This window comes from Oenanthe melanoleuca, chromosome 6, assembly GCF_029582105.1.
Source record: "Oenanthe melanoleuca isolate GR-GAL-2019-014 chromosome 6, OMel1.0, whole genome shotgun sequence".
In the NCBI taxonomy this organism is placed as follows: Eukaryota; Metazoa; Chordata; class Aves; order Passeriformes; family Muscicapidae; genus Oenanthe; species Oenanthe melanoleuca.
Window position 1 is genome coordinate 26913370 of NC_079340.1, and position 18533 is coordinate 26931902.

The window sequence follows — 18533 nt, forward strand, 5'->3', positions numbered from 1 at the left end:
AGGCTATAAACAATTCAAAACCCTGAATTTCACTGTGGGTTTACTGTGTAAATTTTGCTTCACACTGTATACAAGATTTTTAAAAAGTAATTTTTGGAGACTAAAATTTCACAGCAGAATCTGAGAAAGTTTCCAAGTGTTCATTAGCCATTGAGAAAGATGGACAGCCAAATGCAGGATTTAAAAAACTAGAAGAAGTGAGCTCTGCTTTATTTCCCTGTGCTATAGCTACTTATATAAAGAATAATTCCCAGGTTACTAAATGCATAACATACATCACTGGCAAGATCCCTTGAAGCTTTGGCAGCAAGTAAAGGCAGAGAATCAAGTTTCATTTCAAAGCCATGGCCCTTACTCTTCTCCCAGCCTTCCTTGTACTTAATCTGAGAAAGGAAAGACAGCAACATGTCACTAACACATAAACACACAGGATTTTCAAACAAAGGTGGAAATGGCTCAGAGGAAAACAGAAGCATAAATGTGCTCAGTCCACAAACTGGGACCTTCTCAAGTCACAGCTCATTGTCATTTTTGAGCTAATTAATTGTCTAGGATTGAGTCAAAAATTTATTCTTGAAGTTCACAGGCACCTAATGTCCCAGAACATCCACCAATAATTCTCAATTTCAGGCAGATATGGAGGAGGGAGGGGTTTTTAAGCTATTTTTCAAGATTCTACTTGAAATTCCATTAAAGCAAGATCAAGTATGCCTTGATCCACTTCATCCACACTATGCATGCACCTAATGAAAGTACAAGGTTTCCAGGAAGCCCCAGTTTGTGGATTTGGCTTTTTGCATCTTTATATTTTACCAGAATCTAATAATGAGCATGCATCCCAACACAGTACAGATGCAAAGAATGTTCTTTCACAACACTCTGCCAATGCAACTCAAATAAAACTTAGAGGAAAACCACAAGACACAAAAAAACTTGCAGCAATGTCAACCCAAACCCATGAAAAATCATGAAACTGGTTTTAAAATAAAAGTCACACCAATAAAATCTGGAGACTTTTTTCCTCATTTTGCCCTTGTCTTGGGGTGTTTTCCTCTGAAATTATCAATGACTTAAAAAATTAAATAGAAATTCAACTTTTCCTGCAAGTACTTGGTTTTTACCCATAAGACTCTAAATGAATCACTTTTGCCAGGAATTATAAATGGAGCAACAGTGGGCTTGATCCAAGTTGGCCAAAGTCACTTTTTCTTTCCATTGACTTCAGTGGACTTTGGATTACTAGAACTGTGCAAATGTTGGTTCTTCATACAAATGTCACCTCAGAAGCAGTTAGTTTTGTGGAGTGAATACTGATTTACTGATTTAAAGGAATTCAGATCATCTGAAAATATCTTGGGAAAAAAAGTCTAGAGGTTTCACTGTCCTTGAAATAGGATCCCTGTCTATTCTGGGCACCATATTTCATGTTGTGTATTACAAATTACAAGTGCTGAATGCTTCCAGAAAGAGTGTCATCATCTTTACAATAATTTCAGTCTGTTAACAGCATCATGAGTGCCAGTATTTCCCCAAGGCCTGACTTACCTCACTGTACAACTCAGCATTGGCTTTTGCTTTCACTAGTAGTGGTACATCCTGGGGTAGAGTGTAATTTGTTTTTGTCTTCTCATACTGGGCTCGGTAGTTCAACTGCATGTGTTGAAAAGGTCAGCATGAAACTCAGTCATTTTTGAATTGATAAAAATAGAACCATTATGCTGATTGATTGCTGTTAAATTTCAGGTTATTGGTGCCATAAATTACAAATACACTCATAGGAATTTATGATACAAATGTGAAGGCAATAAGCAAACTTTTACTTAAGCACTAGGAAGTAGAAATTAATTCTATAAATAAAAGAGCTACTGATTATCCTTAAGTACAAAAGATGAAATTCAAAACCTTGTCTTAATAAATACACAGAAAATTTCTTTAAAAAACACATTGATACAAATCTTAAAAGTGGAGACAAATATTTGATCTACTGAATGCTTCCACATTTTTGAAAGTTATTTCATTCAATATGTAATCTTGGTTTGGTTATGAATCTGCTGAAGAACTGTCAAGAATAAAACACATAAGGCTACAAATGCTAGGAAATTTAATTATCTCATCATTCCAATTAACAGCACTGGCTAATGATGGCAGAACTTACATCACTGAGCTGCTGTGCATTTATTTTGGCTTGAGCAATTTGTGGAGTGTTGGCCACAGAGCTGTACTTCAGCTTGTCTATGCTTTGCCTGTAGTTCACCTAATTTTTAAAAAAATAAAAAAAAATTAGTAAAGGAAGAAATGGTCAGACTAGAAAATGAGAGATTGAAGTTTTGCTAACTAATACTATGGATAAAATATTACTTAAACCATAATAAATAGAGTTGAGGAAAAATGCCAGGATCTCTTGGATGAAGTTTGATTTAGTGCTCTGAAAAGTTCCCTGTCTGTGGTCACAGATTTTTATCTCACTTTTAAAATTACTTCACTTATAATCCCTTCCTGTCAAACCCACAAATTCTTACAAAGATGCAGCACCAGCTGCAAATAATTGCTATAAAATCCCCCCAGTCATTGCTATAGAACTCATATTCTTAACCATCACTTTGTCCATTTTTATCTTTATTAGAGAAGAATTGTTATAACAGTCTATGAAAAGATCTGAAGTGTACCAATGGGTAGAGCAAATGAATTCTCTTATACTTGGTCATTACTGAGTTTTAATGCAATAAATTAATCACAGATTTTCCCTGTGTGTTCAGAATTTTGTGCAGATGTTGAGAAAAGTAAAATACATAATTATAATACAAAAAAAAGTCATTCTAATGTCAGCCATCAAGAGGACTGGAGCCCACTAAATTACTAATACATTATATGGTAGCAGCAACAATAACTTATAAAATAAATATGTAAAAGCCCAAACTTATTCATGATTTTAAAAAATCATATGATACCTCCTTTCAAACCTGTTGCTGCAAAAGAACTCATTGCTATACTACAAAACACAATTATTATTCTCTGTAGGCTCTCATTAATATTCACTGTAGTTAATCACCACTTTGCAAACATTGCAAATCACATTGCTTAAAACTAGTTTCTTAAGAGCACCTCTTTCCAGTAAAGTGGAGCATATTTCTAGAGACTTTGAGTTACTGAAACTATTTCAATGCAAACCCTCTTATCTCCCATATCCTCACATAAACTTCCTCATTCTGCCAGAATGATAAAAGCTAGGAAAAAAGGCCTGAATTATCTCACAGGTCCAAGTGATTAAGGTGCTTAAAACAGTGCATTTGCTTTCTCAGAGGCAGAGAGAATTTTAATTCCATGGAAAGGGATCATTTCTTTTTAACTGAAACTGTATTTATTGCTACTTGTGATTGCTTAGTGTATGACAGAGTTGTATTGCTGAAAGAGTTCAGAGTAAGCAAGTTGGTTATTTGGGAGCACACAAGTCCTGGGGATAATTCAAAATCTCACATCAGGGCTGGTGCAACTGAATCTCTGTGGCCAGTGGAATTCAGTGTTTCAAAGCCTTATGCTGACTATCAGTTGTAGAGCCACTGGAATTGCTGAAATGTTTTGTACATTTTTGGACATGAATGTGGGAGCACTATGCTTACCTTGAACTCTTTAAGAACACAGCTCTCTAACACATTAAGCAACCAAACAATGAATTTTACTGTTCTTAGCAAAGCTGAAGCCACTGCTGTAGAGGCAATAGTTCATCTCAGAGTTGAAGTACACCCAATACTTCCCCAAAAATATCAGAGTTCCCAATTCTAGCTCTTCACGCTACCATCCTTGTCTAGGAAGAGGTCAATGAGCTCTCTAAGGCATATTGCTCCTGGTTCATTGCCATTTCAGTGTAGAGACAAGGGGTACATCCTTTAGAAAGTCAGAAAACCCTGCAGAGCTGCTGCTCTCTTGCTGTTGGTTTTATAATCAATGCCTGGTGACTGCTCCTAGCTAAGGCAAGCTGCCAGCAGCAGGGATCAGTGAAGCTTTTAATGCTTGTGAGAGCTGGCAGGACCCCAAGCTGTGCAGAATGCCATCCTGCATTTACCTGGCTCCACACAGCACAGCACACAGAGGAGCCAGCCCAGGCACAGGCTCCTCCTCTGATGGCTGGAGGGGTTGTGACCACCCAGCTCCCCTTCCAAGGGAGCCCCTCTCCTCAGGGACTCACCAAGGGGTCACAAAGGTGCTCCAGCCTCCCTGGCCTGGCTGTGCTTCCAGAGCTCAATGCTGCTGTTGGAGCTGCCCCTGGATGGTGAGAAGCTGCAGCACAGAGCTGGGACAGGGCAGAAGTCTGATCTCACATCAGGAGTCACTGATCTCACATCAGGAGTCACTCATCTCACATCAGGAGTCACTCATCTCACATCAGGAGTCACTGATTTCACATCAGGAGTCACTGATTTCACCTAAAGAGTCACTGATCTCACATCAGGAGTCACTGATCTCACATCAGGAGTCACTCATCTCACATCAGGAGTCATTGATTTCACATCAGGAGTCACTGATTTCATGTCAGGAGTCACTGATTTCACCTAAAGAGTCACTGATCTCACATCAGGAGTCACTGATCTCACATCAGGAGTCACTGATCTCACATCAGGAGTCATTGATTTTGCATCAGGAGTCACTGATTTCATGTCAGGAGTCACTGATTTCACCTAAAGAGTCACTGATCTCACATCAGGAGTCACTGATTTCATGTCAGGAGTCACTGATCTCACATCAGGAGTCATTGATTTTGCATCAGGAGTCACTGATTTCACATCAAGAGTCACTGATCTCACATCAGGAGTCACTGATCTCACATCAGGAGTCATTGATTTTGCATCAGGAGTCACTGATTTCACATCAGGAGTCACTGATCTCACATCAGGAGTCACTGATTTCTCCTCAGGAGTCACTGATTTCTCCTCACTCTACAATCTGTGCTGAGCTGAACCCAACAGTCAATGGCAGCACTTTCTACTGCTCTGAGACCTCTTGACACTGCACTTTTCTGCTTTAACTTAGCAATGGGTCTTTGCTCCTACCATTAAATCATCATTTGATTCATGCAATCTATCACAATTGCAGAGATAATGAGATATACAAGGCATAGAGGGGAAAAAAAAACAAAAACAAAAACATAAAATTATTTACATCTTTCAGAGGGACCAGCTTTCTTGTTGTCTGGTATGAAGGAGTGAGAGTAGCTGGGTAGTTGTAGTCAACACCATCATGTTTGTAATCAGACTTATAGGCTATCTGAAACACAAGGAGAACAAAAAAAAATCATTCTTTTTCTTTTTTTTTCAGCTGTCATTTGTTTGAATAATTATCAGTCAAGAGGAAAGAAGAAACAATAATATTAATATTAAATGCAAGAAACAAAGTAAGTTCAATGTCATGAGTGACAAAGAAAATGAAATTATTTGCATAGTTTAGCCACTAATTGATTCTTTTTCAGCTTCTCAATTAATCCAATGCCAACAGTGGGAGCATTAACTTAACTTCCACCTATGACACATCTCTTTTATCTTTCTGCTTAGTTCTCAAGCTTCTTACAGATTTGTAAATAATGTACTTGAAGGAATGGTGTGTAATGAAATAGCTTGACTAACCCAGTAAATTAAATTGGAATCCAGAAATCTTCATTAAAGGCTGTTTTTTCCAGCAAAGGTCTGACCCTGGGGGTGGTGGCAAACAACCTTCAGCATCCTACTGATGTCAAAGAAAACTGAAGGATCTCAGTATGTTGCCAGATCACTGAAATTTCTTATTTTAACTTCTTCCACACAGTGAGCCATAAAGCAGTACAAAAGGGTTTCCAGAATTTCCCCTCTTCTCAACATATCTATCCATCAGATCCCCAGTACAGCAGGATCTAAAGTTTTCTATCAACTTAATTCTGGAAAAACTGAAAAACAAGGAGGCAACAAGCCTACAAGTGTGATTAAAAGGGACTCACATTGCTTGCCAAGCTGCCAACTTTCATGGCATGGAGCATCCTCTTGTCCATGCCAATGCCCACATAGTGACCTTTCATTTCATTCTGGTAGGTTTCTTTGTATTTAAGCTGTACAAAAAAAAAAAAAAAAAAAAAAAAAAAAAAAAAAAAAAAACAAAACTCTGAGAAAATACATTCAACTTCTCTACTGAAGAATTTCAGCTTTTAAGAATTTCCATTTTTTACAGTAGGGAAACAAATTGTTACAGCTCTGGTCTCCTAGTGTTGCTCCAATACAGGAACTCAATAGTCCACAACAGTCCTGGTATGTTAAAAAACAAAAGCTAAAACCCTCTGTGAGTTTCTTTTTCTACAAGACATCATTTACTTGCTCTTCATATCACCTGAGTGCCACATAAAGAAAATACTTCTGCATTTCATCAGAAATAAATACTAGAACAAAGTCCCAGGGAGACAATATTTGTACATTAAGAAATGAACAAAACTGGGCTGTTTTGGTGCATCTTTCACCAATCCCAGAGTGGGGGATCTGACAAGAAAAATTGATCATTCTGCCATCTCAACTGTATGGCAAAATATTTAGTCCTCTGGGATTTCAGTGAATGGTAAGAGGCAATATGAAACAAAATTCTATTTCATGAGATACTAGAGATATAATTATTAATATTGATGATTTTCACACAAGAATTATGCTCTTCTCTAGAATGAACTCTGTGAAGTATTTTCTGCTAGTCAGGAAATGGACATGCACAATTGAAATAAATAATAATTATGGCAGACAACAGTAACAACTGACTGCTACTTCTCTAGATCAGCAGTACATGGTAAGTAACTTCTCTTACAAATACCATAATAGTTTTTTTCATGATCCTAAATAAAATGATCCCCAGCTATACATCAGGACACACTAGGATAAGTGTTGTACAAAAACAGGCTAAAATCAGTTATAATCACATTTCCAGCACACATTTATCTGAAAGACACACACACAGATGACCTTTGATTCCAGCAGCTACCAAAGCAAGCAAGCCACACACAAGGGTGGCACAGAAAACTTACATCACTGGTGAATTTTGAGACCTTGCTCACATTCTTGAATTGTGGAGTGTCACAGTAGTTCATGCTGTAGCCTTTGTTGTTTCCAAGATCCTTCTTGTACTCCACCTTAGTGACAGAAATGCACAATGGGAAGTATGGTAAAACCTTAATCTGCTCTATCAAGTTCCTTCACGCACTTTTTATTAGGCAGACCCACTGCTTGGAGATTTTGATACATCAGATGGCATATGATAAAAATTAATATGAAGAGAATTCTCATATACTCAGTTCTCATTTTATAGGCAAAAGAAACACAGCTTCATCCTCTGCAAGGTATATGAGACAGGCAACAGGAGGAAAACTATCAACAAAAACAATGATATGCAAAGAAATTCTAAGGTGAGTGTGGAGCAAATGAACATGTACAAATGTTCCATGTACCAGACTCCAGCAAGACCTCAGCAAGAGCTTTTGTTCTCTTACAGTCTTTCCTGTTTAGGGAACATGTACTCGGCCTGTAACAGCTGCAGTGAAAGACTGAGAGATGAGAAGAGCTCAGCTTGCTCAGTCGAGGAAATCAAAGGCAGAGAGAAGAAAATGATGTATTTGTAAACCTCTCAAAAAAGTAACCATGCAGGGAGAAGAACTTTTTAAACTAAAGGGCAATGCTAGCACAAAACACAGTGGCAATAAAGTGGACAGGAATAAATGTAGGCTAGAAATTGGAATAGGAGGATTATACAATGCTGTGTCAAACCAGCAGGAGCCAGGAATCATTGGCCCAGGAGGCCCCTTCCAGCCCTACTTCCAGGGGTTTTTCATTATTGAAGGTTTTATACTTTGACATCTCAGGAGTATAAGTTTTTAAACTGCCATGGGGAAGTTCTAGAAACTCACATTTATTAATAGTTTTATAGCTGATATGACACTATAAATAAATTAATAATTCAGAATCTACTGAGAATTCTGTTGCAATCTTCCCTTACCAAGCAGAAAAAGAATCAATTATCAGTGACTCACAGTCTTACACATGATGGGAGAAAATAGAAATGTGCATAACCAGAATGGGATGAATTTTATCTCTGTTATTCTTATTTTTTGATTATTAGAATGCCCTTTGAGACATTCTAAGGTACACACCTAATTCATCCTAAACCATTATATCTTAATATCATATTAAAAGCACAATTCAGGTTTGGGGTGGGTTTTTGTCAGATTTTGGTTCTTTATGTGGTCAGAACTAGAACCACTCCCCTGGGGTTAATTTCCACACTTTCATACAGGTTGCAGCACCTGAAGATCTGTTCTTGAGTTTTCTCTCCAGCTGCTGTGGTACAAACAGATGGTTTTTGTTATGTACAGTGCAGTAAGAACAACAGCTTTTTTTTAAACTTGCAGTCCTTACTCATCAAACAGAAATGTTTGTACAAGCTGCTCCCAAACTTGTTAAGAGATTGATTCAAGCCCTTACCTCACTGACAAGCTTGTTAACACTTTGGGCTTGTTTAAGGACCAAGTTCTCTTCAGCTGTTAGGGAGTGAAAGTGAGCTGCACCTTTCATCTTGGAAAGATCTTTCTTGTATTTTATCTGAAAAGAAGTAGGGAGAATTACAAAATAGATGTGCACCTTTTCATCCTTACTATTTAGACTGCCTTCATGAGTCAGAATAATATCTTCCCTGTGCTGGCTTTGATAAGTAAATGGAACTTGCCAAGCTAAAAAACTGTATTTATTACCTTGAATAAGCCAAATGTAACCCCAAAGCCCTTCACAGTCCCTCTCAAGACATATTACTAGATAGCATTTTTTATAAATTTTGGCATAGACTGAACAGTCCTGGCTGTTCATAGCTTGAACAGATTACTGGCAGATTCTTGGCTGGAGCTTGTGTGCTTTTCTATTAATGAAGTTAATCTTCGATATTTAATTTTAGTCAGAGAATAACAGATATTCATCAAGTTCTCTGAAAACTTTTCCTTTAGTAGAAAGCAGCTTTTTTTTAAAAAAGCTGTATCTTTTTGTACTTTTAGCATGTTTAAAGGAATTGTATTTCTCTATAAAATCAAGATTGAAATAAGGGATTTTTAAATTTAATTTAGACATCAGGTTATTGATGTAAATTGGATGGGTGAGGAGAGGTAGTACTTGGCCTCTTATAAATTACTTTATATGAACTGACATTCAAAGTGTTTTGTTTTTTTTATTTTCCAAATCTGCACACATTTCCTCAGGCTCTAAAACTATAAGGCAGGTTGGTAAGTACTGCAGTATGCAAATTTTATTGCCATGAGCCAGTCATCCTCTTCACTCTATATATTATAAATTAATGAGGAAACTACTGACCATTAGAATTTCTAAAACCTATAAAACTGTAATCTTTATCTGGAAAGGTTAAATATTTCATGTTTAAACAGGGCATCACTGAGTTTGTCATCAGACTGGGATTGGTCACAGAGGATTTGAGGTGTTTTGTATTCTCCCAGTGATCAGCTCAGGTAACAGAACATGACTGACCCTTCCACTCCAGTTTAGTGCTAATGTCTAGTCCAGACTAATAGAAGCTGAAGGACTCAACCATCTCTTAGGTCCCCAGAAAACAGACTGAGCTCATCAGCTCAGCCAGCCCCACTGGGGACAGGTGTCCACACCACAAAATTGTCACTCACAGGAGCCCTTCAGAGCAGCCACAGGGTACTGACCCACAGGCTGCCCCATTTGTCACTGCCAGAAATGGTCTCCCCAAATAGGGCTGGGGCCCCCTAATGGAAGGGCTGGGTGCAGGAATCACACACCACCACCTCCTTGCCAATTCTTTAGGTCACCCCCAAAAGCAAAAATCACATCCCAGAAATAAGCTCACTGTTGTGATGTGACAGTGTCATACTCTATGCTTCTTTTCCTCCATATGACTTGCTTTGTGCTGGAGGCATGATACATCAAAATATCAAAACCAGTACAGTTCATTCATCCTCCATTTATTCACTACTGGGAATACCACAGTAGTCCACAGGATGATTAAGGCAGTTGAAGGTTTCATTAATAATACAGGTGCAGATTTGCCAGGAGGGTTAACCTAGCAGTAGGGATCCCCATTAGTTGCTACATCCATCTCCTCCCTCATGCAAGTTGGAGCTGTGCCCCCTTCTATTAATGGATATTATTAATCCCCTGAGCCATCCACTTCCCAGCAATGCAGCAAAATGTCACTTTTGTTTACTTCTCAAGTGCAGTTTTAGCATTCTCCTCCCAGGCACTGCTCTGACAAACTGCTGGTTTTAATTGTTTATGAATTGTATTGATTCAGGTTTCATACTCACATCACTTGCCAATTCATTTGCTTTCTTGGCATTTTGATAAGCTGGAGTGATCATAGCAGGAAAGCTTCCTTTCCCTCTGTGCTCCTCAAACTCATCCATATATCCCTGAAGAAAATTCACAGTGTTTACAAATCACACATGGGCAGGTGGGGCCATGGGTTATTTCACAAAGCCCCACAGTCCTTGTTAGTAGGAAGGTTAATGGCCTCATGATTTTTATTTTTTTTATGAAAAGATGACCAAAATATAAGAATAAATTGACTTGTTAAATTACCTATGCCTCTGAAGCTACTTGTGCTGCATTCTGAGAGAAATTTAGGTAGCTGTTAGATATGGAGAAGAGAGAATTCAAGTGTACAGTGACATACACCCTTCTGATGTCACCTCATTTCCTACAGAGGTATCTGCTTGCTTCTCTGTTTGTCAACACATTTCCCTGGAATATTATAAAAATAGCTAATGGTTTGGTTAGCCAGGAGACTTGCTTAAAGCCAACAAGTTTAACATAGGAGCAACCTTCCTTTGTGGTGTTACAGAAGCTATTTGATCTTTTCATGGTCATTTTTCACATCATTATTGACCAAAAATAATACTTCTCTAGTGCAGTGATGTATTTGGAAAAGGGAATAATAAATAAAGCAGACATACCTAGATATCAAAATGCCAAACTCCTTAGTGAGCAAAACCACAAAATTCTCTTGGTCAGATTAAAAAAAACCAAAAAATTGTTGTGGAAGTAACACCCTTAAATCCATCTACAGACAAGTTTATGTGTAAATATTTGAGAAATTGAAACTCATTTAGATAGTTTAACAGCAAAATACTAGAGATTTTTTTTTCAATTGTAATGGACAATAATAACCCCAAAGCCTTCTGTACCAAGACTTGGGGAGAATATGAAGAATATACAAAGAAGAATACAAACAAGTGAGATATAGTGCAATGTATCTTCTCTGCAATATTGTGTAAATCTTTTGTAGTAGAGGCTGCTTGAATGAAAATAGAATGTGCCATGAATAGAATGTATGTCAAGAATGCCATGGAGAGCACAGACAGGAAGGACTACAAATATCTGGGATATCTCTTCTGTGTGTTCTCAATGCAAAACCATCCACTGTAGGTAATTTTGTGCACTATCAATGTCGTGTTTTAAAACAGGTCATGCCATAAGTTTGTGAACAATATGATGCCATAGTTACAATGGCATTAAATTCTTCTATAAACAGGCATAGAAAATAAAAAATAGAGTTGATTAATCAGATGAGGTTTTTTCTTAAAATACCATTAATGAGTTTGAATTCTCCAGACCAACCTGTCTTTTGCTTCTAACTTTTTAACTATTAAAATAAATATATTTTAATATTCTTTCTAATATTGTGCATCTATTCAAAGTTTCAGAAAACTACTTTAGCCACCCTTAAGGTTTTTAAACATGAAAAAAACAGATGATCAGCACAGGAATTTTACAGTAGGATTCCTTAAATTGTCTCATGTTATATATAAAAATATGCACTTGCATATATATATATATATATCTGTCTGATGCACACTCAATTCATTGTTGATGATCTCAACAGTTAGAAATCTAATCCCTGTACCCATGTTAAGTCACAATTTACTCAGAAAGATCCATTAATTTCAGTGACTCTGTGTTATTTGACTAATAATATCAGTATCCAATCTATAAAGATTAAAACTCAAATCGAATTTGAAGTCCATGACTGAAGTTTCAAAGACACTTTCAAAGAAAGAAAACTTAAATTAATTCTAAAACAGAAGCATTCTAATGCTTGGAAATGTACTTAGTGCTTTTTCAAATTCATTTTATTTGTTTTTCCCTATTAAAACTTGTAGCAGTTCAAAAGACAGAGCTAATTGAAAGATTCATTTCTACAATTATAAACACATACTCTTCAAGGATGATTTGCTTTTCACAGAATAATCAATGTAGATTTGGACAGAAGAAGTGAAGAAATGTAAAGTACCAAAGGTTTTAGGAAAATACAGTCCCTGTTCTTTCATTTCTCCAAAGTATATGGACCTGCTGAGGAGCAGGACAAAAACCCCTGAGATTAACCATATAGTTTTCTTTATACAACACCACTATTCAATTCCTTTCAAATTCTATTTAGCTGCATTCAGTTCTATTTAGCTGTGCTATTTCCCTAACTTAATTGAAATAGAATTTTAGGTGCATTTTGGACAACCACAAAACCAGTTGTATTCTCTTAAAAATGCCACTGAACAAAACAGAATTAAAGTCTGTCTAGTTCCACAAACACAGAACTGCAGTGTGCCAGGCTTTTCCCCTTTTGTAGAGGAGGTGAGATCTGAGAGATTCAATGCTGTTCACACATATTTAGAGCTGCAAATCTCCTAAGATTTGTGAAAATATCCACTAGGAAAAGACACCTAGCTATCTGCCAACTGTCTACCATTTCACAACCTTTTCTCTTTTCTCCTGACTGAATTTCCTTATTCATGGAATGGGAATATTTCCTCGACTAAACATATTTCAGTGTGACACAGAAGTGTGGAGTGTGTGCATGCACACAGATAAAATTTGCCAAGGTCAGTTTTTAGGAATGGCCCTGCCCTAAGGGTCATGCAGTGACAGTGCAGCCACCTTGTAGCCACATTTTCAGGTGCCAGTGACAGACACTTGCACTTCAGGAGCACAGTGCTCTTTGCACACCATCCTTTCCCCTGAAACCTTGTTTTCTCACACAGGAAAACAAAAGTGAGAATAGATGTCAGCAGTTTCTAAAGCCTTGAGCAATCAGCTGTAGTAATGATCAGCATCAGCATGGCTATCTCTTGGATGTTGCATACCTGTCCATATTGATCTGCATTTTCTCTTGCAAAAGCAACATCTGTTCCAGCTGTATGGCTGGCTTTTCCCTTGATCTCCTTCTCATATCTTTGATGATACTTTACCTAACAGGAAAAGAAGGAGATGAATAATCTGGGTGAGTTTAGTCTGGTACACAGATGCTGCACAATAAATAACAACCAATGACATGCACGTGTTGTCAATAAAGGATTCTCAAAATTCCCATTGTCACCAACCTGCACAAGTCAAATATGACACTCGAAGATACGAAAACAATAGAATAATATAATAATGCAGTAGGAGCACAGGACTTGCCACTTCAACCCAGACCATTGGTTCAGGGTGTTCAGCACCACCTCCTTGACAGTGGCTAATCCCTGATGCTCCAGCAGTTTAAAAAACATACAGCTGATTGTAATGCAAATTCAAAGTTACCACAGAGCTTTTTTTTTATACCACAGGGTCACCTGAACCTCATCACTAAATGGGTTTGTTCCTGAAAGATGCTTTATCCCCAGTGATAAAGGGAATTTTAGGTAATCAACCTTCAAGTTTAGACCAAGATTTTCACTACATTTGCTGAAGTCTAAACAATGCCTGTAACCTGATGCTGCCCTTTAATCACCTTGTGTGTTTGCTGACAAAAGTGAAGGGTTTTCCACAGATCAAAGGCAAACAAAAACATGTCATTGTTTTAGAGTCAGTTGCTTTTACCTTCAAAATTATGGATCTCTTATTTTCCTCAATGACTCTTAACAATGTTTTAAATTCACTTCCTTTGAGTTGTATGCTCTTCCATATGTTATCTTCTCCAACAAAAAGAGCTTTTCTTTCAGTTTCCAATAACAAAGCACAATTAACTGTACATTTTGAAGGAATACTGATATCCTTTTATGGTGCTTATTAAAGAGTACAAGGGTGTTGTGGTTTTGTTATGTTTGGAAAGGAAAAGAAAGCCAGTAAGAATCAGTATGCCATGCTCATGGAATTTCTGCCAGTAAATATTTTAATTCAAAATTTGTGTGACAGTTTAATGGTTTTTTTTCCCAAAAGAGACTTTGCTTTGGACACTTACATCACTGGCTAATTCATTTGCTCTCTTGGCAATTTGGTAAGCTGGAGTGATCATAGCAGGAAAGCTGCCTTTTCCCTTCCGTTCTTCAAAGTCCTCTGTGTATTTCAGCTGTAAAATTTCAAGACAGTTCAGGATCAATTAGAGCAAATGTACCTTGATTGCACACACAATCAATCCTTAAAGTTGCAAAGTCAGACTTTCAATGGCTGTCATCTGCCAGAAGGAAGATGAACCATGAAGTCTGAACCTTTGCAATTTGGCCTTTAACTACACAATCACACATCTTCTGCATGGCCCCTTTGTCTTGTTCAGGGTGTAGGATGAAAAGGGTTTTTTAAAGAAATAATTCAGGTGTTTGCAAGATGCCTGCTCTATTTACATTAGAGTCAGGCAGCTTCTTTCTTTACTTTGCATGGCAGCCAGTTGCTGGGTATGGGAGAGACTGGTTCCCCAGCTTCTGTTCTGACAGCCTAAAATGGCCTCAAATTGAATGTGGCCTTTGTAACTGAAAGTATTAAATGCTTAATGATAAAACAAGTCTGCCTTTGAAACACTGATTTTTTATTATTCTTTGTGTTCATATTTTCAAGTAACTTATAAATACCCAAGGAACCACTTGCAGAGCCAGAAAAAGATCAATCTAGTTTGTATTGCTTACATCACTTGCAAGATGTGCTCCAGCCTTTGCATGAAGTATATCTGGAGTGTCTACAACAGAGGTGAACTTTGAAACTCTCTCTTCATGCCCACGCTTATATTCCACCTGGAGAGGAAAACATACATTTCCATATTACAAACAACAATCAGCAAAAGCATATTTCCTGTCAGAAGGCTTCTAGAGAAAATGAGCAAGAGCAGTTGTAACACTCTCCACTCTCCACAGTCAAGCTATCCATTTATTAAGGCCCAATTTCCTTAAAGTGAATACCAGAAACAGACAAAAATGGACCCAGATATTCAAATTTTCGCTTGATATATGTGAGCCATACATGTGATTAGAATACCATGAGAATAGCCATTAATGTCCCAAGATCATACTGCAATGGCAATGCAGATAGTACCTGCAGAAAACAGTGCAATACTTCAAAATTATTTTTATGGGATTTATATTTACTTATCTTTTTCATGTGAATTTTTCTTTTTATAAATAAGCAATTTTCTCTGTATAAATTTAAAGTAGCCTGTATATTAATTAATTTGAATATTACAGCTATTTGATTTCAAATAATAAAGTAAAAAATGTCAAATGTAAATAATTAGATTAATAACGCCATAATGTGAAAGCAAAGGTAATGAATTAAATGAACATTTCAGGGCAAGTCCAAATCTTTTCCAGGTTGTGATAAATTACATCAAAAGTTGCCACATCTTCCAGGAAATATCTACATTGTCATTTAAGCTATATGATTGTCTTCCATGGTCAAGTGGTTTGTTAACTCTGTTTTCTGCATCATGTTAACATGTTCTCACTTTGTGAGAGTAAAACAAATACTCACCATAGAATCTAACATCTCAAGTGAATGGCCTGAACCCAGCATTCTCCAAACTCAGAAGTGTAAAATATAATTAAAACCCCCTGTGACTTACATTACTGCTTAGCTGGGTGGCTCTCTTAGCAACCTGATAACCTGGAGTGATCATAGCAGGGAAGCTGCCTTTGCCTCTTCGTGGCTCATATTCTTCTGTGTATTGAAACTGGAAGATTAATTTGTTTATTAGAGAAGAATCCACTGGTTTTTAATGTTATTCCTCTTTTCATGCCTGCCTCCTAAAGGTATGTATCATTTTATTTAGAAATAAACAAATTAAAGGATTTACACTTTATAAGTTTGTTAGTCACAACTGTTTCCTGCATACAAGAGAAAATATTTCTCATTTGTATCACTGTAATCACTGCTAATTGCCTATATTGATTAGATCACTAACCCATTGCAAGGACACAGTCATAATTCAGAAATAACTTTCATCAGTCATGGAATTTCAGTCAATAAAAAGTCTGGTCTGTGGAAAATATAACACATTTTCCACCATGAGTTCTGCTGTACTGAGAGAAAGAGCACTGCCTGCTGGATCAAACCACCTCAGTTTGCTGAGCAGCTGAAGTGTTTCTGAGTTACATAAATATATAAATATATGATGGCAATAGAACTCTTGTGTGACTTTAATCACTTACATGGCTAACTATTGTTATTGTCTCTCCTTTGGCAATATCTTAACAAAGATCAGAGCATAGACAGACCCTCCAGATATTCTTCCTGCAAAGCCTGGAGGTGGCATCTTACCAAAGACTGACTTGGATGCACTTGTAAGTCTTCAGAATATGAGAAACCATGAAAATAAAGCCAAACATCAGTGCACTTACATCAGCCAGAGCCTTCTGTGCCTGTGTAATCTTGACCATCTCAGGATCTGGGATTGTTCCTGGGTACCATGATTTTCCTTCTTCATAGGCAGCATAGTAAGCATTCTACAAAACAGGAACTAAATAACTACCTGTCTTCACCCTGGTTTTAACACTCAAACAACTGATCTGACAGGGAGGAAAAAAGGAAACACACAGCACTGTGGAAGTGAAACCGTGCAGCACAATTCCACATCCCTTCAGAGTGCCAAGGCAGAACTTGTACAGCAAGAACTGACATCAAGATGACAGGATCCAGGATCCTGGAGTGAAACTCAGATAACAGCCCCTGGGAATCAGATCCCCTGCTGTGAAGCTCCAGTGCCAGTAGAGAGAAGACACATAGAGTATGGCTGTACCTGCACTGTAGAACACTCTTCCTTCCTCACTTTCTGGTTCTTCTATCCTAAGCTTTCATTGAGCTATTTCATCTTGAAAAGTTTAGCCAAATGAGAAGCAAAGGCTTTTTTTTTTTTTTTTTTTTTTTTAACATTGAAATGTCGTGGTTAACTCCTAACAATCAGGACAGCCAGGGCCAATCCTTCCAATCCTTGGTGTCCTGCAGGCTGCTGGCTTAGAGACTCGAGGGATATTTCTTACCTGGGTAGCCAGCTGCTGGGCTTTATAGACACTTTCAATTTCTCTGGACCTTACATCCCACTGAAAGACTGATTTCAGTTGTTCACTCTCTTCTCGATATTTTATCTTAAAGAGGAAAAAAAGGATAATTACTAATTTTAGTAGTTTGTTAGTATTTTATTAGTACATACCACACATTTTGGAGAAAAATAACAGGAGAGACAAGGTGATGATTGCTTTTAGCCCTAAGGCCAAAACTCTGCTTTCTAGTCCACACCCAGCTTCTAAGGTTTCTACCAGTGTAGGAGCTGCACATATGTAAAGGAGCAGCATATTACACCTGAAACCTGGCATGACATTCTGAAAGAATAATTTGACCTTTAGATAATACTTTTGTGGGAAATAATCTATGAGAATTGAAATCTCTAAGTAATTTCAAGCAGGATATATCCATGCATTAGGTGAAAACACTGTTATCAAGTGAGAATTATTCTACTCTCCTATTTCCAGGCACACTGTTCACAAAGTATCATATCCTAACTGTGCATATATAAGTGACTGCTGTATTTAGTCCTGGGTCATTATGTTCCTACTGCTACTTTTATCATGATAGAATGTAGAAATCCAACTGAAATCACAGCTCTGTTATACAACTCACTCTTCAGACCAGAGTGAAGAAAACCCAGAGTAGGAAATTTAAACTGACTGGACAGAAATGTTACTGAGTACATGTACCATTATTCCCATTTATAAACTAAGCACAGAGGTGCAGAGAGCTGAATGATTTGCCTGCTAACACAGAAATTCTGTATAGTGAGACCTAATTTATATCTTTGCACTCCAGTTGTTGTATCAACATGAGACTTATGTGAGAACATCATGTTGGGATTGAAGAAACATTCTATTTTCTGCATCAGAAATAAACTTAAATATAAAAACAACAAACTTCCATAGTAGCAAGTGAAACCTTTTTCCAAGTTATATCATTATTTTATACATTTACTAGTGAAAATCTTTCCTGCTCTCAAAATTTCTGTACATTATACAGAAGTACTTCCTTTAAGCAGGTACTGCAAAAACAACTTCTTTAATACCCTCAGCAATTTTCTCTCTGGAACAGAACCTTATTATGTGATTGAAAAGGACAGAAGGTGTTTAAGGTGTGTAAAACAAGGGAAAGTGATCTTTGAGCTGTAACTTCTCTGACTTGTGTACTCACATGCACTGGAAGTATCAGTCTCATATCACTGCTTAAACCAGAAATAGAACCTGCAGTAATCCCAAACTCATTCCTGAGCAGACCCGTCACACACAGTTTAAAGTAAGT

At 37.3% G+C, this 18533-nt stretch overlaps 1 protein-coding gene across 1 annotated transcript in view; it reads right to left on the reverse strand.

Annotated features, from left to right (window-relative positions):
- NRAP (nebulin related anchoring protein) overlaps positions 1-18533 on the reverse strand; it is a 48657-nt gene that overhangs the window by 27061 nt on the left and 3063 nt on the right. Inside the window, exons 4-17 of the mRNA XM_056494446.1 lie at positions 17228-17332; positions 16589-16693; positions 15814-15921; positions 14885-14989; positions 14227-14334; positions 13151-13255; positions 10319-10423; positions 8472-8588; positions 7022-7126; positions 5963-6070; positions 5155-5259; positions 2156-2254; positions 1546-1650; positions 276-383 (exon numbers count right to left, since the gene is read on the reverse strand). Coding sequence (XP_056350421.1) covers positions 276-383; positions 1546-1650; positions 2156-2254; positions 5155-5259; positions 5963-6070; positions 7022-7126; positions 8472-8588; positions 10319-10423; positions 13151-13255; positions 14227-14334; positions 14885-14989; positions 15814-15921; positions 16589-16693; positions 17228-17332 — 1488 coding nt within the window. The remainder of the gene's footprint in view (positions 1-275; positions 384-1545; positions 1651-2155; positions 2255-5154; positions 5260-5962; positions 6071-7021; positions 7127-8471; positions 8589-10318; positions 10424-13150; positions 13256-14226; positions 14335-14884; positions 14990-15813; positions 15922-16588; positions 16694-17227; positions 17333-18533) is intronic.